We start from the raw sequence: 24,054 nt of genomic DNA, 5'->3' as shown, positions 1-24,054 counted from the left end.
TCTCTGAGCCCTCCCATGTGTCTATCCACACATACTGTACTCTTTTTCCTCCTAATAAAGCCTTTACTTGCTTCACTACTTTCCGTCTCTATGTGGAAATTCATTTCGACACAGCTGACGGGCCAGGGCCTTGTCACTGGCCACTGGTCTAGTGGCTAGGATTCAGTGCTCTCACTGCTGTTGACCAACCTCAGTCTCTGGCCAGGAACTGAAATCCTGCTTCAAGCTGCTGAGTAGTATTGACACATCTTAACAATATTACGTCTTCTAATCCTTGAATGTGGAATGCTCTTCTGTTTATTTGACTCTTCCTTAATTTCTTTCAGCGGTTTGTAGTTTTCACTGTACATTTTCTTCACCTCCTTGATTAAGTTTATTCCTAAGTATTTTTACACTATTGTAAATGGAATTGTTTTTTAAATTTCCTTTTCTGATTTTTCATTTTTGTTTTTTGTAGTGTATGAAAACACAAGTGATTTTTGTATGTTGATTTTGTGTCCTGCAACTCTGCTGAACTCTCTTATTAATTCAAATGGGGTTTGGGGTGTGGAATCTTTAGGGTTTTATACACATGAGGTTATATTGTCTGTGAACAGAGATCATTTTACTGCTCCCTTTTCAATATGGATGCCTGTTATTTCTTTTTCTTGCCAAATTTCTCTGGTTACACTTTCAATATTATGTCGAGTAGAAGTGGTTAAAGTCAGCATCCTTGTCTTCTTCCTGATCTTAGAAAAAGAGCTTTCTTGAGTATAACATTGAGTATAATGTCAGTTGTGGGTTTTTTTCTCATATGCTCTTTATTATGTTGAGGTATTTTCTTCTACTTCCAGTTTGTTAAATGTTTTTATAATAGAAAAGTGTTGAATTTTGTCAAATGCTTTCTCTGCACCAGTTGAGACAACCGTGTTTTCCTTCATTCATTCTGTTAATGTGGTGTATTACATTGATTTTTGTATGTTGAATTATCCTTGCATTCCAGGAATAAATCCTACTTGGTTATGTTGTATAATCATTTTAATGTGCTAATGAATTGAATTCAGTTTGTTAGTATTTTGTTGAGAATTTTTGCATCAGTGTTTATAAGAGATATTGGTCTGTTGTTTTCTTTCCTTGATGTGTCTCGTTTTGTTATCAGGCTCATATATTTGTTATTCTGGCCTCATATATTGACTTAAGAAGTATTTCTTCCTCTTCAATTTTTTTAAAGAATTTGAGGAGGATTGATGTTAACTTTTCTTTAAATGTTTGGTAGAATTCACCAGTGAAGCCGTCTGGTCCAGGTCTTTTCTTTGCTAGGAGGTTTTGATTAGTGATTCAATTCTGTTACTAGTCATAGGTCTGTTCAGATTTTCTATGTCTTCATGATTTAGTCTTGGTAGGTTATAGTAATTTGTCCATTTCACCTAGTGGGATGGGTTTTTGACCAATGAATTTTGGATAAGAAAGACCTCAGGGATAACTGCTAAGAGTTCTTGCCCTACTTTTGTACTCTTTCTATATCTATCTGTAGTTAAATATTGTCCCATATTTTAAATATCATTTTGGTTAGCAGTTCATCTGGCTTTTAGTAACCAAGTTTTGGCATATCCTGTCTTCACAAGAGGATGAGCTAATTGACAGAGATCAGGGAGTCCAGGACTATAAATCACTGAGGCAATCCTAAATTCTTCAGGGAACCTGTGTCTTTTCCTAAGAAGGTTTGGCAAGTCATTAACTAGATTATGTAAATCTTATCTGGACAGTGGTTTAAAGCTATAAAACCTGCCAGGTTGGCCATCATATTCACATACCTCATAAGATTTAATGAAGGGATAGTGTCCAGGGGGAAAGATATGTTTAAGAAGGGGCAGTGGAGGAAATAGAAGAGGGTCTCTCGAAGGTGTAGGAAGAGGAAGAGTAGTAAGGCAATGGGAAGAGAAGGTCAAGGTTCCAGGGGCAATAAAGGTGTTGGTCATGAGATAGACAGGAAAGATGAAGTTTGATTTTTACATCTTCCAAGTTCTTATTAGTCCTTTCTAAGATATCCTTAATAAAAGCAATTTAAATTTTTTTGTGTCTTTTAGAAGCCACTTCATACAAAAAAACAAAAAAAATGACTACTGATATTTAGAGTATTTGAACCCTTTGACCCCAAGGCACTAGGCAAAAGATTATTCTATCCTTGTCAAGTTTCTCAGAGTATCATACAAAGGGGAAACGTGGGTGGAACTACATCAGTGAAATGCAGTGTCTGCCATAGCTCAGCAAAATACTAGTACGCAGATTTGAATATAGTATTTTTACCTCCTTTCATTTAATTAACCTTTCCATTGGAAATCTTTTGTTTGGTTAAATAAATGTAGTTTGGTTAAAGAAATTATAATCAAAAGCAATACAAATTTATCAAGAATTGATTTCTGAGTCCATCCCACTTTCCAAAACTATATATATACATACATACATACATATATATATATATATATATATATATATATACACTAAATAGATAGAAAAGTAATTGTAGACAAACTTTTTTTGTAATGTCACTTAATCTGTGTCACCAGACCTCATGTGCTCATGTATCAGGGGTCAGAGAGAAAATAGGCAACATAGCGTTGCCTCTAAGTTGGCATAGTCCCATGTTTATGCACGTGTTTATACAACTTCATTACAAACATTTTGAAGTGGTACTGAGATTTTGCAACTCCAGTATGACGATACCCTGTCAACCAGTTGGCATCTGCAAGATCATTGTGATAAAATTTAGTCGTGAGTCAAAGCATATTTTTTTAACTCATGCAATGATGGTTATTGTGCTAAATTGACAGGTGAAGTATGCTGTCCAGATGAACAGCACAATCGGGTTTCCACCGGCCTCGGTGACTCCTGCTGTGGCAGACTGCCATACTCCACCTCCGGAAACCAGATTTGCTGTGCTGGGAGGCTCCATGATGGCCATGGCCAGCAGTGCTGTGGTGGACAGATTGTGAGCAAAGATTTCGAGTGCTGCGGGGGAGAGGAACAGGGTGTGGTGTACAGTCGCCTTCCAGGTAAGGGAGCCTCATCTACCTTTCAGTAGAGGGAGAATCTCAGAAACAGAGAGGTTGAGAAATTTGCCCTAGATATAAAACATATAAGTAATGAAAGCTCACGTTAATTACATCTAATGTGGCAAATAGCTACACATTGTCTAACAAAGAAAAATGTAACCTCACATTTTTTATGTGCATGTGATGCGTTTCATAAAAGCAGACCAAAACTCTTTCTTCTTGAAAAGTGTCATGCCCACCAAAAAGCAAACAAACAAACACATGAATGCATTGGTTCTGGACCAAGAGAATAATTCATAGCAATACTGAGAGTATACAAATTATTATTGATGATGTTGCGCCATAATTCTTTTACTCCTTTATTTTTCTATAGCTATTAAATTAGCATTAATATTAATAGCAATCATTATCATTAAATGAGTACTTACTATCTAGGAGGTGCTATGCCCAATGTTTTATACATTATTCCCTCAATTAATCTGTACAAAATAGGTACTGTTATTATTCACATGTTTAAAATGAGGAAGCTGAGGCACAGAGATTAGACACATGCTCAAGATCACACAGTTAGTCAGATCTAGATTTGGGGGTGCCAAAATTTATAAAATTTGGGAGACACTTTTTAAGAAAACAAAACCAAATGATGAAGACAAGGTAAAATATAAATATTTATTTATAAGGGGAAAAGAAATGAAAAGAATTATACATGTAGAAAGAGAAACCTGGCAGATTCCACTAACATAAAAATAGTATATTTGGATTATATAATTTGACATCCCTCTATATTTTTTTCCCTGACATGTTTAACTGACACCCTTGGTCACCTCTTCATACAGCCATGGCTTTGTACTATAATTATCTGTAGAGAGAATAGAAAGATAATTCATTCTTTCCTGTCACATAGTTAATCAAAAAAATTGTTTCATTATTTAAAGTTTAGAAAAGTGACTTTAAGCTTCACAACTCATTATTGTAATATTATGGAAATGTAGATTATTTTCAAATTTGGAGAAATATCTACAAAGGGTTTTTTAAGATTTTAGGGGATTTTACGTTCTCTTGTCTTAAGGTGATTTGCAGTGACTTGTCTTAAATATTTGTTGAATTGACAGCATCATTACCAGTTTTCATGGATATCCTTATTGTATACTGAATTTAAGTTGTGTTTTCTCATAGATGCCACTATTTTATCTACAAATCAGTAAGAAGTTTAGATTTTTCCAATATTGAGTTACTTCTTTTCATAATTTATATTATCAAAGTAATCATATTGCTTATGCATTGCTTCAATCCTAGATCCATCATTTTCTTTTAATAGTTTCCTACTTTGAGTATGATTTGAAACTTATTTTGTTACAGTTCTCTTCTTGATGTCAGAATATTTCAGTTGATTTCATTTTTCATTTTTACAGCTTTTATTTCATATTATATTAATTTTTCTATCTGATCTTTTTCTTTAAACCTTCCCTTTATATGCATACAAATTAAGAGTCTGTAATTTCTCACATTCCTTATCTTTCCAAATTGCAGTGAAAATGACATATTTAAGCCTTAACAACTTTTTTATGAAAGTGGCTGAAATCATATAAATTTAGCTACTGAACCCAAACTATATATTCCCCAGACTCAACTTCCCCTTAGTTTGAGTCCATAAATGTCCAAGGTTACCCTAATCTCAATCAATATGAGGACATGTATGACAGAGGACAAGTTAAAAGGGCAAGAGATAGCGGCCATAACAAATTGTAGTTAAATATTATACATTCACAACGTTTATAAAAATATATCTATGCTTGCCTTGGAAGGGGCTCATGCAAGCAAAGAGCCTTGAAGATCAATTTTCCTGAACTTCAAGATAAACCTACCCCTGCAACTAGTATGCATTGGAATTCCAGTCCCTCCAGGTTAAGATTTCAGGACATCATAATATCTTTTTTTTTTTTATCATAATATCCTGATGGAGATAAACTATGAACTCTCTGCTGTCTTTCTTTAATTTCTTCTCTTTTTAAAAGCCATCAGAGTTATCCATAATACAAGTAACAATTATTTAAATTATTATAGTGTTATTGTTAAATACCATGTTCTTGTACACATTCTCTTCTCTGTAAAATTCTGATGGGGAATTCCCTGGAGGTCCAGTGGTTAGGACTACGTGCTTTCACTGCCGAGGGCCCGGGTTCAATCCCTGGTCGGGGAACTAAGATCCCGCAAGACACACAGCATGGCCAAAAATAAAATAAAGTAAGTTCTGATGAAAACTATTAAGAAGAGCACTTCAATAATGAAACTAAATAATCAAAACACATTAAAAGTATCAATCCTGGATGTACCAGAATCTTGTGCCTTAATAAGGATACTAGACTCTCAGTATTTTGATAGCCCTTAAATAAGTAAGAAATGCCAAATTAAGTTATTCATAACTAAATTTCAATCCTCCCAGTGTGACAAAAATTCATCTCCTTCTCTGAGTCAAAAAAAATACCTGATTTCTAGTTTCTTATTTTATCTTTGTATGACCATCAAGTGTATTTCCAAGGCATTTACTATTCTGTGAAGCTATAAATCACCTCTCTGGATGCACACTGTATCCATCTTATGCCTTTTTTAATCCAACCCAGTAGGACATATTTAAAGGGAGATTTTAATGTATGTACTGTCAAAGTGGTTGATAGTCCCATGTCATTATGTTGATCCCCATCAACTGTCCAGAAAATAGTAAGAGCGACTAGTTGTCCTATATACAACAGAATTAGATTTCAATTATGACATTTTCATTGACCTAAGGAATTTAAGGATTATCTCCAAGAAATGGCACAGGGCACCTGGATCTGTACTATAAGGTAACAAGAAAGTTGAGTTTGCCAGGTAAGACCAAAAAAACAAAAACAAACAGCAAAAATCAACCTCCCAAGATCTTAAAAATGAATGATGTATCAAATCGTATAATACACAAGTGTCCGGTATAGACACAGAAGTCATTTCAGAAACATCCCCTATGGATTGTAGACGTAAAAGGTTAGTATTCTAAAGATAACTAAAGTCCAGTCAAGAAGTCCAGCTCAGTGTTTCCTGGACACTGCTTATTGGCTAGAAGATGTATGCAAGCAGCAGGAGACAAATCACAACAACGACACGTAGGCAGCATTCCACGTTCACTATTTGCCAAGATGAGTTCTGTGTGCTTCACGCACATTAATGCATTTAAACCTCACAGCAACCCTATGAGGTAGGTACTATTATTATCTCCATTTTACAGATGAGGAAACAGAAGGACAGAAGTTAAAAACTTTTTCCAGATCACACATCTAGTAAGTGGCTGTTTTACTTCAGGTAACACTGTTACTGTAAATGAACCTCAAAATATATAAAGCCTCAAAGACAATAGAGGTTCATTTCTTTCCCATATAATAGTATTGTGGTGTGAACATATCTTCAGGGTGAGATCTCTTTCCCACAGTCATTCTGGCTGTTGGAAGCGCTGTCATTTTCAACAGGTAGCTTCTAGGGTCACCTGGGAGTTGTCTGCAGTCAGAAGAAGAAAAGAGTATGAAATAACAGGTGTGGGGGTTTTTTTGGTTTTGTTGTTGTTGTTGTTGTTGTTGTTGTTGGCCAGGCTAGAAATAGCAGGTAGTTTTATTAACATTTCATTGACTGGAACTCAGCTGTCTATCGATACCTAAATATAAGGGAGTCTGGGAGATCTGCCCATGAATTTCTTGCCACTGAGACTAAGAAGAGTTTCTGACTCCATTCATAGGGCCCATGCTCTTAACCTTCCTGAGCATTCTGATACCTGAACAAGCACTGGACCCAAACCATATCAATGGGTCTCCAACCCAAACCATATCAAGGTTTATCAAGTCTGATGAACAGGCCCAGTGTAACTACCAACATTTTCTGATGACCAGAAAAAAATGAGACATTGACTACACACCACAAGTGTGCCCAAGTTAGAAGAAAAGGTGCTGTGTATGTGTGCTAAGCTCTAAGGCGGTGACTTTTAAAGTATGTCTCGGGGATTTCTGAGGGTCTCTAAGACCTCTGGTGGTGTCTGTGACATCAAAACTATTTTCGCAGTAATACTAAACTATTATATGCCTTTTTCACTGTCATTCTCTCATAAATACACAGTGGAGTTTTCCAGAGGTTACGTGACATGTAATACTGCAACAGATTTTTTTTTAATTGAAGTATAGTTGATGTACAATATTGTATAAGTTACAGGTGCACAATATCACGATTCACAATTTTTACAGGTTGTATTCCATTTATAGTTATTATAAAATATTGGCTATATTACCTGTGCTGTAAAATCTATCCTTGTAGCTTATTTATTTTATATATAATAGTTTGTACCTCTTAATCCCCTACCCCTACCTCACTCCTCCTCCCTTCCCTTTCCCCACTGGTAACCACGAATTTGTTCTCTATATCTGTGGGTCTGCTTCTTTCTTGTTGTATATTCACAAGTTTGTTGTATTTTTTTAGATTCCACATATAAATGATAACATACAATATTTGTCTTTCTCGGTCTGATTTATTTAGCTTAGGGTAATGCCCTCCAAGTCCATCCGTGTTGCCGCAAATGGCAAAATTTTCGTTCTTTTTTATGGCTGTGTAGTATTCCATTGTGTATCTGTACCACGTTTTCTTTATCCATTCATCTGTTGATGGGCATTTAGGTTGCTTCCATGATATTGCAATAGTTGAATACAGAAGCAGATAGGAGAATTCAGTTACTTTTATTAAGCTAGACATTAAAGAGGCTTGCAAAAATATAAACAATGTCATTCTTCTCACTAATTTTTCTCAGTTTGGAAATGTGTTTATTTTTTCATAAATATTTATGTTAGCATGTTATATATTTATCATTATTTTAAATGAATTAATGAATATCTATTTCAAACATTTCAGTTTTAGGCTCTAACCCAGTAACTATCAACAAATCTTACCCATATAAACAAAAGCTATTTGGGGTCCTCAATTATTTGTGAAAGTATAAAAGGGTCCTGGCACCAAACTTTGAGAACCACTGCTTTAAGCCTTAGTAATCAGGTCTGCTAGAAATTCATGGCCATTACTTAGTTATCCTGTACTATGACTAACCAGTTGAGTACCTCTTTCTCCTCTAGATGTGTTAGCTAAAAATAGGTCCATTCAAGACAGAACCATGGTCATGGAGTAGTGGAGATGCAAAAGTGCTGCCCCCCCAACCCAATACCATAATGAGTCAGAGTTTGAAAACAGCAGTAAGCTGTCTCATTTTAGCATTGTTGCTCATCTGTTGATTTTTTTAAGTCAATTGCCATATTCCTTCATTCAATAAACATGTACCATGTAGTGACTATACTCGAAATATCATTCTTAGTGCTTTGTGAGTGTAAAAATGGCTAAGACTCCATTTTTATCCTTAAGGACTTGCAGTCTAATCAAGGAGAAAAGTGCCTGTAAGGTTAAACACAGGCATAAGAGAGGGATGAATACAAGCATAATCTTAAGACTAAGTGATCACTCCAGCCAAGATGATGAAGAAAGCTAAACCACTGATCGGAACCGCAAACAATGAGTAGGATTTTGAGACACGTGGTTGGACGAAGGACGTTTTAGTTAAAGGGCGTGGCTTGAGCTGAAGTGTGAAATTAGCAGAGCCTGCAAAGCACGTCTAGGTAGGAGTGAGCAGTTGGGTTGATTGGAGGAAGATGCCGTGTGTAAGGAAATAGAGAGAGAGATAAAGCCAAAAAGCCGAAAGGATTTGAACATTATTTGGTACTCAGGGAAGAGTCAATGCGATGATGAGAACTGTGATTTAAGGAGACAAATTAGATTTGGGTGGCAGAATGGATGTGAAGGAGAAGGAAAGATAAGTCAGTTAAAACTCTTGCCAAGGGCCTCCCTGGTGGTTGAGTGTCTGAGTGTCCGCCTGCCGATGCAGGGGACACGGGTTCGTGCCCCGGTCCGGGAAGATCCCACATGCCGCGGAGCGGCTGGGCCCGTGAGCCATGGCCGCTGAGCCTGCGCGTCCGGAGCCTGTGCAAAAAAAAACTCTTGCCAAAAGTGCCTGTTCTAAGAGATGGAATAGAGGTCACTGTCCACTAGGACAAAGGCTCTTAATCTTTTGGAGGTTGTACACTCCTGGTAGAATCTTTTGAAAGTTGCAAACCCTCACTTCAAATAATAATATGTAGGATACACACAAACATTTTTTTGCCATTTCATACGCCCTTGAAGTCCGTCCATGGGCCCAAATTTCAGAATCACTGGTGTATTTCAATATGATATACATGCTAGCCAACTATTTCTTAAGTAAACTGTGCCATTCCTCAATTCCTGTGAATCAAAATTAGCTCCAGAGTTTCCCCTGACCTTCAACAGTTCCACCAACTCTGGTAATCATGGTGGACTGAAAGAATGAGCCTTTTAAAAAGGAAAAAAAAAAATCTCTTTTTAGTCTCTTGACCTCCCTGCAGGTTTCACTGAAAACAGACACGTTCCACATGTCTTTTTCCTCTCTCTGTTGCCGCGCCCTCCTGTCGCCCCTAATGATTGTGACCTTAGTGACCTTCCAGAATATCCATATGGCCCTTTCTTTCCTCGACCTAGCAATACCATACCTGCTGCTTGAGGGTTTGGATCTCATAATATTGTCCCTAAGCCTGGCCTCTCTCCCTGCCTGGCATTGTGGGCCTGCCACGACACCGGGCTGGCTCGTAAAACATCTCTTTATGTACTTTATTACTTAAACTCTTTTATTTGCCTACAGGAGCCCTTTAACAAAATCACATTGAATTGACTTTCTCACACCAAATCAAATCTCCCTGGTCCCAGTTCAGTTGTCTTTGTCAATATGTATTTTATAAATGGAGTGAATTAACAGATGCTGTTGGAACAGGAGTGCTGGAGTAGCGTTTATGTTTTTAGCGGTCTCTCTGGGCAGATGAGTTGTGTAGGAGTGTTACACAGGTACCTGGGGATGAAAGTCACGCTCGTCATTTCAGTGGATACGTATTCTTAACCATTTTCTTTGAATATATTTTAAACCCCTTTATTACTCTTTTTATTCGTAGTGTTTGCTTATATGGTTTTATCATTTGTGCCATCAATCTTAGATTGGACGTGATTATACCCCTTCATATTAAAAGATGAAACTTAAAGCCTCTCTATCAGGCAGAGAGGACAGGATTTTCTGTTAGCCGTGAGGAACTAATCATGGCATACCTTTGGAACATATTGCTTTATTTCTATTATCTGTGTTCTCCATGCAACCTTGGATATGAAACTCTGGGTTGAAACTGTTCTAGAATAAAGTACTGACTTTCCATGTCCTAGACTCTGACATCAGTCGAATGAGTGACTACCCCTGTTACATAAGATGGAATTTGGGGACTTTTGCAGAGAGGAAAATGCATCATAGAAATCCGTTGTGTAAGATGTGTATTGAAAGATTTCCCAGGAAGATTTCCATGTGACCTAATGACCTTTTGAAACGTGTAATGTATAAATGCTATAAAATACATTGCAATGATCTGGGGAACATTTTTACCCTACCCTGTCTCAGTTTTGTGGTGGTAGCCATAGAGCCAGCTGCTAGTGAAGACAAGATGCATTTCTTTTCTTTCATGCTCTGCCATCAACTTTGTCCTGAGAATGACTAATCACAAACCTGTGTGTTTTTTTTTTTTACATTCTTCTAGGCCTGAAATATAATTCCTTGGCTTAAAATGTGGTCCCCATGGTCAATCCCAGAGTTCCACAATGATTTGTCATATTCTAGACTCTGTTTTTTATGACTGTACTATTTTTAACTCAAAAGCATGATAATTCTTGGATAATTTTTAGAAAAATGGCACACTTGTTTTACAGAATTAACAATTTAGAAATTCATCAGGACTGTATGTTTATAAATGTTCTCCTTTCAGCCATGGACCTTAAGTAAGTGTTAGTAACATATTGCAAGTATTCATAGTATTATGAGTAAAAAAATGCTTTCCCTCACTCTTTTCTCAGTTGTATCCAATGCGACGAAAGCTATCCATTGGATATACGCACTATTTGGAAAGACAGTATAGGCTGTTTGATCTCAGAAATAAATATCTAATAGTTCAGTACATACTCTACCCCTTTAATAACATCTGCATCTTGTTCAAAGAGAATCTCCACCTTTGTACAAATTTAATGAAGAGCCTCTGGAAGTGTAGATCAATCCATCAATAATACATGACCTGTTTTGTTTTTCTTTGGGCATATTTGAAGCTGTGATTTCTGTGTGTCACAGGTCAAAAGTCAAGTGCTCCATGTGATAAATTAGGTAGGGTCAAAAGTTATTGCAGTGCAGTTTCAGAAGATTGTCTGTCTCTGAATTTGCAGCTCATTCATGCTGAAGTGATGCACTATGGGAATTACTACCAAGCTCTGCTCAGCAACATCTGCTCTCCCTAAGTGAGTTAGTGCACGTCAGACATCTTTATGTCAGAATATTGCAGTGATGGATGCAGTCTTCAGAAAATGCTGCATAAAAATCTGGTGTGCCGTTCTGGCTGTTAAGTGAAATTACTATTTAAATTAATGGCACTGTCACAGTTTATCTGTGCAAAGAATGAACGCTGATTAGGGTATTAAGTAATTAGCAATTTATCACGCTGGAACAAGGTTGATAATAATTAAAGAAGCACTGGTTTACCAAAGAAACTAGAAAGGGAGTCACTTCTTGTTATGTGAGCGAAATCTTGGCTTTAAATTTTAACTCAGTCAAACAAAGATGAAGCTCTTTGTGAAAGAAAGCATCCTTTTTTTCTAGTGTAAAAACAGTTCATTATCAAAATTTTAGTTGACCTGTCAAAAGTCCCTCACAGCGATCAGATGACTGATTAGGAGTTTGGAATTAGGTCAGTGTCTGCATTTCGATTTTATACTTAAAGCACGGTGAAACCATAAAGTAATTTGGGAGTAGAGGTGGAGAATGTATTCTGCTCCCTAAAGGGCCAGTTTTCAGACTTTGATTGCTCTTTAAAATAGAAACATGAATTATTTTAAGAAAACTGCTGGAGAAAAACAAACAAACAAAAAAAGACAGCAAAGAATCCAAGGTTGTATTTAAATGTGTGATCAGAAAGCAGCAGAAAAAAAAATGCCCCAACAGTATAAAACTTGAAGCTGTGGATTTTTCTTTTGTGTGTGTGTGTGAGAGGGAGAGAGAGAGAGTGTGTGAATTTTACCCATCATAATCAAGACTCAGACTACAGTGATAGCCCTGCTGCGTGTAGCTATTTGAAAGAACTTCCCCTGGCAATGTTAATACAACTAAAATTATTAATAAAGCACCAAAGAAAACTGTTTACTTTTAAACCAATTGCTTTGAACAGTTATCACCTTTAAACATGATGTCAAAATGCTGTTATGATCAATGTATATCATTAATCATAAATAAAAAAATTTTAATATTGAGAGATACGTTTTTAAAGTGGAAAGATTGGGCTTCCCTGGTGGCGCAGTGGTTGAGAGTCCGCCTGCCGATGCAGGGGACGCGGGTTCATGCCCCAGTCCGGGAAGATCCCACATGCCGCGGAGCGGCTGGGCCCGTGAGCCATGGCCGCTGAGCCTGCGCGTCCGGAGCCTGTGCTCCGCAACGGGGGAGGCCACAACAACAACAAAAAAACCAACAACAACAACAAAATACAATAAAGTGGAAAGATCAGTGAGAGTGTTCTTTGGAGTCATGTGTGGATAAACATCTTTCTTAAGGCATGTGCCAAGTCAGTATCTACTTTCAAGGACTTTTTTATAAACTGGAAAGCACTTAAAACTCATTGGTCTATTATTAGGAGTGTCTTTCATAATGTAGGTGTTTGTACAGGACCAGATTGAGCAATTTGGGACCCCAGGGCCCTTTGAAGTTGAGGTTCTTTATGTTATCAGTCAGGACTAATAGTAAATAGACAAAATTCTAATTAAAATAAATCATTCATCACATTGCGCTGCTATATAACTGGATATAAATTCTACTATGATAGCCCTGTGACATGGGGTATAGGCATCTTAATTTCTAGCTTAATCTGACTCTAGTACCTTGTTATTTATTCAGCCTTTTATGTCTATATTTCTGCTGTGTCTCTTCTATGGCAAGATCTAAATGATGTGAACACAAGCAGTTACACTGAATTGGATGGGAGAAAGGAGGCTGTTTGGTATCTCAGGCACACCTGCCTTTCAGCGAGAAGTGGAGATCAATGATCTTCCCTGCAAGGTCTTTCGGCCACCACCCCAACCTCTTACCTATGTCCAGTGATGGGTCTAGTGCAGCTTGAAGAATGGTGGCCAAATTGTTCACCTGATCAGTGAGTGCACTCAACTGGTTTTGAATGCAAATCTGTCTCATGACCAAAGAATGGTTACAGTTGCTGCTGGATTCACAAGAATCAAATATCTATATCTTAGACAAAGGCAGGCAGAAACGTACAAGATGCTCACGGCAAAGTCTCCAGTTCTAGGATGGCGCTGCCTCTCTGCCGTCTAGCCTCTTATCCCAGAGTGCTTGGGTGACCTCTTCTCCCTTGAGAATTTCTAAAGATTTCTTCTCAGTTCCTGTGGTTTAACTACCCCTTCTTCTGCAACAAGACGTTATCATCACAAAATGGGCAGGCAGTTCTCATGACAGAAATCAGATCATTTTTTATGGCGCTTAGGAGAAATTTGGCCCCCTGCTGAATGATTTTAGAACACTTCCTCTTGTGTGTTCTTTACCTAATTAGTGTCTGGTGCTCTTGGTCAGAAGGACCCCTCACTGTACATTTAAATCACCTTGGTAGGGAAATGCTACCTGAGCTCTCGTACCGTTTCAGGAACTGCCTGAGTCTGACATTTTTATACCAAACTTTATAGCAGCCTCAGTTTTCTTTTCTTGTTTTATTTCATATTCATATATAACATTTTATTGTTGCAGGGATGTTCTGCTGTGGGCAGGATTATATGAATATGTCAGATACCACATGCTGCTCTGCTTCCAGTGGAGAGTCTAAAGCACATGTTAAAAAGAATGACCCAGTGCCAGTAAAATGCTGTGAGACTGAACTTATTCCAAAGAGCCAGAAATGCTGTAATGGAGTTGGATATAATCCTTTGAAATATGTTTGCTCTGACAAGATTTCAACTGGAATGATGATGAAGGTAATTGATAGAAAACCTCTCGGGCTGATTTGACAATGGAAAGAGAAATACATTGTTCATAACTATTTTTCTAAAATAGGAATATAAAAACTCCTGTGTGCATTATTCATTTTCACATTACATGCATATTAATACCAAATGAGTTCGCTATGATTGATGTTATTGCAATGAATTCTAAAGGAATTAATAATGATTAGCTGTTCTCAGGAAGCTTTACCAGCACTTCAGGTTAGTACAGACAGAAAGTCTGAGCCGGCATGTTGCTGTGGAGGGAGATGAAGGGAAATTCAGCTTCTTTTCTCTAGCCCCCCAACCATAGGCCATCACTTTCCTTTCATAGAGAACTTACATACAGCAGATTCACTTCACTGTGTTTCTATCATATTCCTTAAGACAGTGCAAGATCAGCAAAAGCCAGCCAACCACAAAAATGAATAGGCCTGTGGGTGCATCATTTATGTTTGCACGTTGAGATGCTCCACATGCAGCCATGCCGTGTTTGTTAGCATTATACTTGACCCGGCACTCTAGAAACCTACCAGTTTAAGGAAAGGATTATGGGCATTTCAAAAACAAACACCCTACTATGTTTGGTAGTAATTTGTCACTAAGAGATGGCTAAAAATCGGTGCTTTGGTCACAGACAATAGAAGAGCTCTTGCTGAGTGAGTCAGCTACACAATCATTGTGTGGACATCATGGTCTGTCGAATGGACCATAAGTCTTGAGATTTTTAAGGCCCCAGCAAGCACTTTGTGGCAATGAATATTAAGATATGCATAACTGAATCACTTTGCTGTATACCTGAAACTAACACAACATTGTAAATCAACCATACTCCAATAAAATTAAAATTAAAAAAGAAAGGAAAAACAGATAACACATAAAATTGTTGAAGAGAGTAGGTACTTCATGAAGTGAATAACCATACAAAACACCCAACAAAAATAGTAGGGTTTTGTCTACAAAATTTTTTAAGAGTCGATCTGATTTGAACACAACTTCAGTCAGTTCTACGAAAGAAATCTATCCGACACTTATGTTCCAAAATTTATTCCAGGCCAGTGTTTTCAGAAGTTTAGACTAGGATATTTTTCTTAAATACTTAGGATTTTTTGGTCTTAAAGAGCTGGTGACGTTGCAAGAACGTGCCTTTAAAATAACGAGTTAGGAAGCATCTATATAAAAAACTCTCCTTAAAGGGGCACTCATATTTGAAGAATGAAGTTAGAAAACCTGTTAGTTTCAGAAATGACACCGTCACTCACAACTATGTGTTTCGTTATTGCCCACCTCACATTTGATTCCCAGGCATCTCATTTTGGTCAAGAAGAGACAGCTTCCATTATTTAAGGAGGATGTTCAGGATATAACCATGATCTTTTACGTTGGCTTCAATTGGCTCTATGAAGGCCAATTAAGAGTTGTATTGAAAATTCATACTTAAATGATTAGGAGATTTTCTGAATGCTGAATCAAGCAGTGTGTTATAGGTAAAGTTCAATCCATAGATTCCATTTTGTTTCCTGAAGACCTCTTTCCTGGAGTCTTCCAATTCCTGCTCCAATCTGGACTGGATCACTGTGGGATTTCTGCACAGCTGTCCCAGCCCTAAGCTGTCAGTTTGGGAATTCCTTTCACTCCTCCTCTGTGTTGGTCTTTCTGTGTTTGAACCCCAGTTGTCCCCTTTTGCCACCTTCGTTTGAAAAATTATCTCCCTTGATATAGGTGCATGAAAGGTAAGTGTTTTGAGAGCTTGATGTCTGAAATTATTGTAATTCTCTTTCCCATTGGATTGATAGCTTAGCTAGGTATACAATTCAAGGTCAAAAAATATTTCTACACAGGAATTTGAAGGCATTTCTGCATTTTTAAATTTTCATTGCTATTCTGATTCCTGTTTCTTTGTAGGTAACCATGTTGTTTTTCCTATGACAGTTTTTAAGACATTCTCTTTATTCTGCTTTTCTAAAATTTCATGGCAATGTGCCTCTGTGTAGATGTTATTATCATCAATATTATTCATATTCACAATGATATACTTTTTGTGGACTTTTTCGGGGTAGGGACTATGGCCTTCAATTACAGGGACTGTTATTTTATTATGTCTTTGATAATTTGCCCCTTCTTTTGTCTGTTTTCACTGATCACTTTGGTGTTGGACTTCCTAAACTGATGTTTTAATTTTTTCTTCTTGTTTCTTGCCTATTGATTAACTCCTCATCTTTTTCAAAGTGATGAGATATTGCCTTAACTATATCTTTCCACCTTTCTATTGATTTTTTGTGGGGGTTTTTTTAGCTATCATATTATTTTGTAGTTTTTAAGTGCTCTTTCTTGTTTGCTGATTATTACTAATATCATCCTACTCTTGTTTCATTCATGGAACGTCTTTTCTTAATCATTCTGGAAGTATTCATTCCCTTGTTGCTTTTTTTAATTGTTTGCTTTATTCTTTGAATTGTCTCATTTGTTTGGTACTATTTTTTGCCTGTAAAATTTTAGTTTTTTAAATTTATTTTATTGAAGTATGGTTGATTTACAATGTTGCATTAATATCTGCTGTACAGCAAAGTGATCTAGTTTTATATATATATATATATATATATATTCTTTTACATACTCTTTTCCATTATGGTTTAAGATTGATACTCTTTTAATACTCAGAGAAGTATCCTTAATACTCCATCCTACATCGGGATGGCATACATGCCTGGCTGCCATATGGAGTATCCAGTAGCAAAGAGGGCTAGGGTTCTCACTATGCAATATGTGCAGAATTGCGTTTAGTTTTTCCACTCTGGTTCCTGGCTTATATCTTCCAGTGGACCCCGTCTATTTTTTTTTTTTAGTTTCACCAATTATTTTCTACATTTTTCTCATTTTTCTAATCCTTGGCCAAGTGCAGCTCTAACAGCACACATACCGCTCATGTTCTAAGCTATGATGTCTTCCCCGAAGTGGTGAGCTCAGGAACACTTGGCTTGCTTTGACAGTTATCACAGGGCAGAGTTTGCAGAATATTTAGCTGTAGCACAGCAGACCTCCTCAGCTTCCCAATGCCCAGTACGTATTTCTTTGCCACGGCCTGCTTACCCCTAAGCCAATGCCACATAGTTTAGGGTTTTGTTATTGTTGTTAAGACAACATCCAACTTCAAAGTACTAATTTGTGTTTTTGCTAAAATACACTGGACTATGCTGAGGTAAAAACAGACATACTCACGTATGGAATGGGTCGACAGAATGAATTTTTTTAAACCTTTCTTGTGACAGTCCAGTGTGAGACTGGCACATCTCCTCCATGCAACATCTCAGGAACCCAAGTCGCTTCCATCTTTTGGGGCTTCACAGTGGAAAAAGGGAGGGAGTGGATGATTGCACATGTATGCGTCTTCCCTGGATGCAGAATGCATCTCTCCTGTACACAGTCACACAGACATTTCCAGTCACATGGCTCTTCTTATTGTAGCCAGACTTGAAAATCTAGCGTTCCAGGGGAGAAAAGGCAAAAATGGACACTCCTGGGCACATAGCCTTGTCTCTGCCACATCCATCCACTTCCCAGCTTCCGAAAATGTGTGTTAACTTCCCTTCCTGTTTCCTTAGACTTTCCATATTCCTTTATTTTCATTTGGTTGGGCTTTAGGAGGAAATGACGATAAATGCACATGTTCGATTCACCATACTTACATGGAAATCCAACTATATTTTTCTGAAGCAGCTTTACTTTGATGATCGTTGGGAAAATAATTTAACTTATTTTAGGTAAAGAGACAGATTGAATGTAGATCACTTTTAAATAACAAAAATGATTTTAAATAAGTTATGCTACCTATATAAAGGGAGGAAGAAGTCGAGCTTTGCCTTATAAGAATATTGCCTTATTTATATCTCCTGTAATTTGGGATGATGGAGCATTTCATTTTCTGATATTAGAGCCTGCTAGCACTTATCAATAGCTGTAAAATGTCCAGAGATTCACCAGAGAAAAAGTTTATAAAAATAAATAATTGTCAATAGCTATAAAATGTCCAGAGATTCACCAGAGAAAAGGTTTATAAATATAAATAATTATCAATAGCTGTAAAATGTCCAGAGATTCACCAGAGAAAAAGTTTATAAATATAAATAATTATCAATAGCTATAAAATGTCCAGAGATTCACCAGAGAAAAAGTTTATAAATATAAATAATATTGATTATAATGACAGCTCATGAAATATTTAAATTTTTCTAAAACTTGGATGCAGAATATACTTCTTATTAGTCCAAATTTCCCAAGAGCACAAGAAGTGCAGATTCTCAAATTTCACATTCTTTATTTTGTCTAAAACTCCATTAGGAAAGTGTCAAAGTAACAATAATAAAGTAACGACTCTTGTTATTATTTATAGGGTATCTACTAAGTGTAAGGCATTTACGCTATCTCATTTGAGTCATTCAAACAAACCCGCGTAGTAAATTGAATTTCCATTCTTTCACGGAAGAAGCTGAGGCTTTGAGAGGATAAGAGACTCCTTCAAGGTCACAACACCAATAAGCTGCAAAACTGGATTTTGAATCCAGATCTGTGTCATTTCAAAGTAACTGCTCTTTCTAGTATACACACTGCCCTCATTTCTTTTTATGAATTTTGAAGTGTTCATTCATGAACTAAGCACAGGAAAATTTCATTTGAGAGTTGTAAAAACCTATGCCACACGTGTCTAAATGAACGTTTTCAATTCCCTTCCCCCCGCCCCACCTCTACCGCTTGACTTAGGAAACCAAGGTCTGCAGGACCGTCTGCCCCGCGTCTATGGAAGCCACAGCACACTGCGGCAGGTGTGACTTCAACTTTACCAGTCACGTTTGTACTGTGATAAGAGGGTCTCACAATTCCATCGGAAAGGAATCAGTCGAAGAAATGTGCTCATCTGCTGAAGAGCCTGTTCATATGGGAAGTGTAAACACACTTTCCTTCACAGGTAACAGAAAGGGAGCCACCTGCCCATGGCTTAGAAGGGGGAGTGAAAAGCTGCTGAAAACGCAGATTTATTTCACTCTGACCTCAACTCCCTCCTTCACCTCATATCAATTAATTCCATCATACTTATGAGCCAGAGAGTTACCAGGTAGTTAAAGGCACAATCTGGATCTGGTCAAAGTTAGTAGTTTAAAGTTTTTCAGAGTCGAACTTTAAACAAGGATGTACTCTATTTTAAAGTGAGCCTGTATAGAATGAAGAACAGAGAAATAAATTAGTTATGTGACCTTTAATGGTATATCCAGTTAATTTGCAATGAGCCCAATTTTCTGTCTCAAAAGTTGGAATGCAGGCTTTCAATAAGTGCCATGAATGAATGTTGTTATTCTTCCAAGCAGAAAAGAGGTAGAAACCTGTCTGGTCACTAAGACCTGGCAGCATCATTCCAAGGAGGAGATAGACTGTGCAGTGATGTCAGTATCACTTTCCTGATCTTGGGTCTGGGGCCAGAGACTGTGCTCTCCTGCAGCCTGGTGTTTCCCCAAGATGGCCATCATCTTGGGAACAAGAACCTTCATGGTTATTGAAAATAGTCATTTCCAAGCCCCATCTTAGCCCCTACTGCATTAGTCCAAAACAGTGATTCTTAGGCTTGGCTGAGTCAGGTGAAAGACGCTGTAAATTTTAGGATCATCTCCAAAACAGTTCTGCCATCTATTACATTTTTATTATTCATCCGTTTACTTAAGTCCCTGCTTAAGTTTCTGTTTTTTTGAAAAATTAGACGTGCGTGTGTAACTGTGTGTGTACACACACCTATTGTTTAGAGTCAAATGGAATACATTTAAGTGACATAATTCAAGCCAGCTGAGGTCAAATAAACAATAAAACCACTGTATTCCATCATGACTCATCACTCTGCCTTACCCAGCCAATGGTGGGTGATAATGGCAAACCTTGAGAAGGAAAACAGTAAAGCAGGATACTGGGATGAGAGGGAGTAGATTAGGACAGGAAGGAAGGAATAGAGATAAAGTTTACTGAGTATTAGTTCCAGTGCTGTGCTAGACAGTTTTTTTTATTTTAAGTACAGTTGATTTACAATGTTGTGTTAATTTCTGCTTACGGAAAAGTGATTCAATTATACATCTATACATTCATTTTTTAATATTCTTTTCCATTATGGTTTATCACAGGCGACTGGATATAGTTCCCTGTGCTACGCAGTAGGACCTTGTTGTTTATCCATACTATATATAATGGTTTCAATCTGCTAACGCCAAACTCCCCGTCCCTCCCTCTGCCACTCCCCCTTTGTGCTAAACATTTTTAAACCTTATCTTAATTTACCCATAAAGCAATCAGGTAAGTATGATCATTTCACAGATGAGGAAACTGAAGGTCAGATCTGTAAAAGTAACTTGTGGTAATAGTCAGGTTCAAATCATGTCACTTTAGGAGCTGCGGATGTAGTGGACTCCACATGGTATAGGGCTCCTTTCGGAGGGCTCCAAACCTCCCTCAGGCAGTTCCTTCCACCTGAAATGTTCTTCTTAACCATCACACTCAAGGCCAAGGTCAGAATTCTTGTTCTCAGTTTAGGCTTCCCAAGTCCAGCCCCCTCTCTCCTCTGTGCTCCTGTGACACACGGCCATGCCATTCATCACTTCTACCATGTATGTGTCATAGGCATCTGGACACTTGTCTCTCCTACCAGATTGAAGTGTCCACGTGAATAGAACATCCCTTTTTAATTTTACCTTATTTTTAGATTTAGCACACTGTAAGCAAACAAAAAAATATTTATTGGAATGCCTTTAGGTAGGAAAAGCCTCCGGATAGAAAACAGTTGGACCACTAATCTCTTCCCACTCCCAGTTATAGATTTAAGTCATGAACCCTCATTTAAAAACTACTTGGGGGCTTCCCTGGTGGCGCAGCGGTTGAGAGTCCGCCTGCCGATGCAGGGGACACGGGTTCGTGCCCGGTTCCGGGAAGGTCCCACATGCCGCGGAGCGGCTGGGCCCGTGAGCCATGGCCGCAGAGCCTGCGCGTCCGGAGCCTGTGCTCCGCAACGGGAGAGGCCACGACAGTGAGAGGCCCGCGTACCGCAAAAAACAAAAACAAGTAAATATTGAGCAAACATACCACCCCAAAACTCAACACCCTCATTTATCAGAATATTAGCCCCATGTAACATGTAGAATGATTTTGAGATAACCCGTTAAAAATAAAAGAAGAATAGTTGGAAATTCTGGCAAAGAAAAAAAAGAGCTCGGAGAAATAAGAGAGATGATTGAGGAAAGGTAAAATTTCAACAAGTGATTCCTTACGTGTAAAGCAAAAAGAATGCTTTTATGGGCTGGGAACATCTTTGAAAGACCAGGCCTCACAGGAAAATATAGAAGTAAGGCTAAGACTTGAGAGAGTCAAAAAGGAGAAGTATGAAATACGGTGGAGGAAAGAACAGGAATAAAATGTGGACAGTTGCCACAGCTGAAATTAGAAATGGCAACAAGGGCGTGAAGGCCACACAATAACAGTTATTCGCAGTGAATAGTTTAATCTGCTATAGCAAGAGGTTCAAAAATATAGTTACCATCTGTGGGTGAGTGGACGGACGGTCTGGGCAGCTCAGTCCCACAAGGTCATTCAGGATCTGGATTCCTCATCATGCTTCCAAGTGGTACAGCCTGAGTTGTCCCAACACCCTTAGTTCCAGCCCATCAGAAGGGGTAAGAGTGCTAACAGAAGGCAAGTGATTTCCTCTTCAGAAAGTGATGCACAAATTACCCACGTCACTTCCACACTCCTTCCGTTGTTGAGATCAGTCGTGTGACTACACCAGACTGCAAAGAAAACTGGGAAATGTAGACTCTGGCCAAGAGGTCTCTGACCAGGACAGAAGGGGGATCTGGGGACCCACTGGTGGTCATCACAGGTACAAAGCAGCAAATACCCTCTTACTGGAAAAAATGAAGACAGAAATACATTTGTATAGCAACTTACATTTTATGAAGTTCTGCAGCATAACTTATTGCATTTTATTTTCATACTAACTCTATAAAAGAGGCAGGGCAGGCTTTATTGTAAGGAGATGCATGTAAGGAGAATGTGGTCAAATAACCCAAGTGGATGGAAGGAGAATTAATGCTTCATCCAATGGAGATAGAGCAGGTGGCCAGGCAGTCAAGGAGGACCTCTTCTGATCCCCCTGTCTGATTATCATCCAGAAACTGCCACACAAAAATACATACGTAGATCTTCGAAATTCACAGAATTAAATAAGTGGAAAGCAGATTTAAATTATTAAACTTTCAAGAAATGTTTTGGTAAATTTGTAGCATTTGTACTTCCAAAGTTATTAAAGCTCAAAACTGAACTAAGATGTTTGGGACACAGTTGAATCACGTGGATGATTATCTAATAAAAGTTTTGCCAGGCCAAAAATCTCAGCAGGTTGGTTTTGTTGTTTTAATTAGATTGGTTGTTTTTGGGTTTGGTTTCAGTTCTGGTTTGATAGAAGATGAAGGAAGTATATATAGTACACTGTACATGGTACATATAGTAGAGTGTGAATTCATTTTTATTCATTAAAATTGCACTATGATAAGCTAAGTTACAAGTCCTGTATCTCATAACAACTACATTATAATTCATGTAATAATTTAAGTAATATTCACAATGTAATAATTGGTAAAATTTATAATAATAAAACTATAAAAGAATCTTGCCAAACCTGCCTCATACAGAAGTAAAGGGATCACGAACTTGGGAAGCATTAACACATAATGTACATTAGTCTAGCGCTTTTACTTTTCAATCATTTCTTTAATGTATCCATATTTCTCTATTCAAATAGGTGAATTCTGTTCTGTGCAGTTTCATATCTCTGCATCTAATAAGCACTTGTAATATTTTTTATGACTCAGAAAGTAAAGATCTTAGAGCTTTATTTACATACAATAGGATTAGTGCATTGAGCATTTATTTTTAAATGTTTAAGGTTTTGATATTTATTTTCGATAAGATGGTAAGAAAATAAAAATTTAAAAGAACCCTGCTGTCCGTTTCTCTGTCTTTCCAGATGTGAACCTGGAGCCCTACATGACATACGAGTATAGGATTTCTGCGTGGAATAGCTATGGGCGAGGATTCAGCAAGGCTGTTAGGGCCACAACAAAAGAAGATGTGCCTGAGGGAGTGAGCCCCCCCAGGTGGACCAAAATGGATCATCTTGACGATGTAATAGTCCTCAACTGGAAGAAGCCTATACAATCAAATGGTATTAAGCTATTTTTAAAATTCAAATAACATAATCCCGTAAATCCATAAGGAAATTGAAATTAGTGTAGTCTACGTTTAGTTGGCATGCATCTAACCACTAAAAAGTATTTGCTGATAAAGGAAACTCCAGGTATGTGTCAACCAATCATTCATTTTGTGAAATAACCCTCACAAATTTTTAGCCAAAAATTATTTTCCTTGAATCCCAACATATGTCTGAGCTGCTTTCAAATAAGCAAAGCATATTATGGGAAGGCAGAATAGTTTTGAAAGTAAATGTTTGATAGTAAGGGGAAAGAAACAACTGACTGATTATTTATGTCAAGAATCCATCTCCTCCATAAGAGTGAGTGTAATTAAGAACTGCTTGAACATAGCAAAATAATAGCAATTTAAAATTAAATAATGCAGGCTTCCCTGGTGGTGCAGTGGTTGAGAGTCCGCCTGCCGATGCAGGGGACACGGGTTCGTGCCCCGGTCCGGGAAGATCCCACATGCCGCGGAGCGGCTGGGCCCGTGAGCCATGGCCGCTGAGCCTGTGCGTCCGGAGCCTGTGCTCCGCAACAGGAGAGGCCACAACAGTGAGAGGCCTGCGTACCGCAAA

The 24,054-nt window shown here is 37.8% G+C and overlaps 1 protein-coding gene across 1 annotated transcript in view; it reads left to right on the top strand.

Annotated features, from left to right (window-relative positions):
- The window catches only part of USH2A (usherin), a 773,469-nt gene that overhangs the window by 565,088 nt on the left and 184,327 nt on the right, over positions 1-24,054 (top strand). The window contains exons 49-52 of the mRNA XM_007466317.1: positions 2,811-3,032; positions 13,972-14,195; positions 18,960-19,164; positions 23,251-23,448. Of these exons, the coding sequence (XP_007466379.1) occupies positions 2,811-3,032; positions 13,972-14,195; positions 18,960-19,164; positions 23,251-23,448 (849 nt within the window). The remainder of the gene's footprint in view (positions 1-2,810; positions 3,033-13,971; positions 14,196-18,959; positions 19,165-23,250; positions 23,449-24,054) is intronic.

This window comes from Lipotes vexillifer, unplaced genomic scaffold (assembly GCF_000442215.2).
Source record: "Lipotes vexillifer unplaced genomic scaffold, Lipotes_vexillifer_v1.1 scaffold139, whole genome shotgun sequence".
Taxonomy (NCBI): Eukaryota; Metazoa; Chordata; class Mammalia; order Artiodactyla; family Lipotidae; genus Lipotes; species Lipotes vexillifer.
This window is presented reverse-complemented; position numbering and strand designations above follow the sequence as displayed.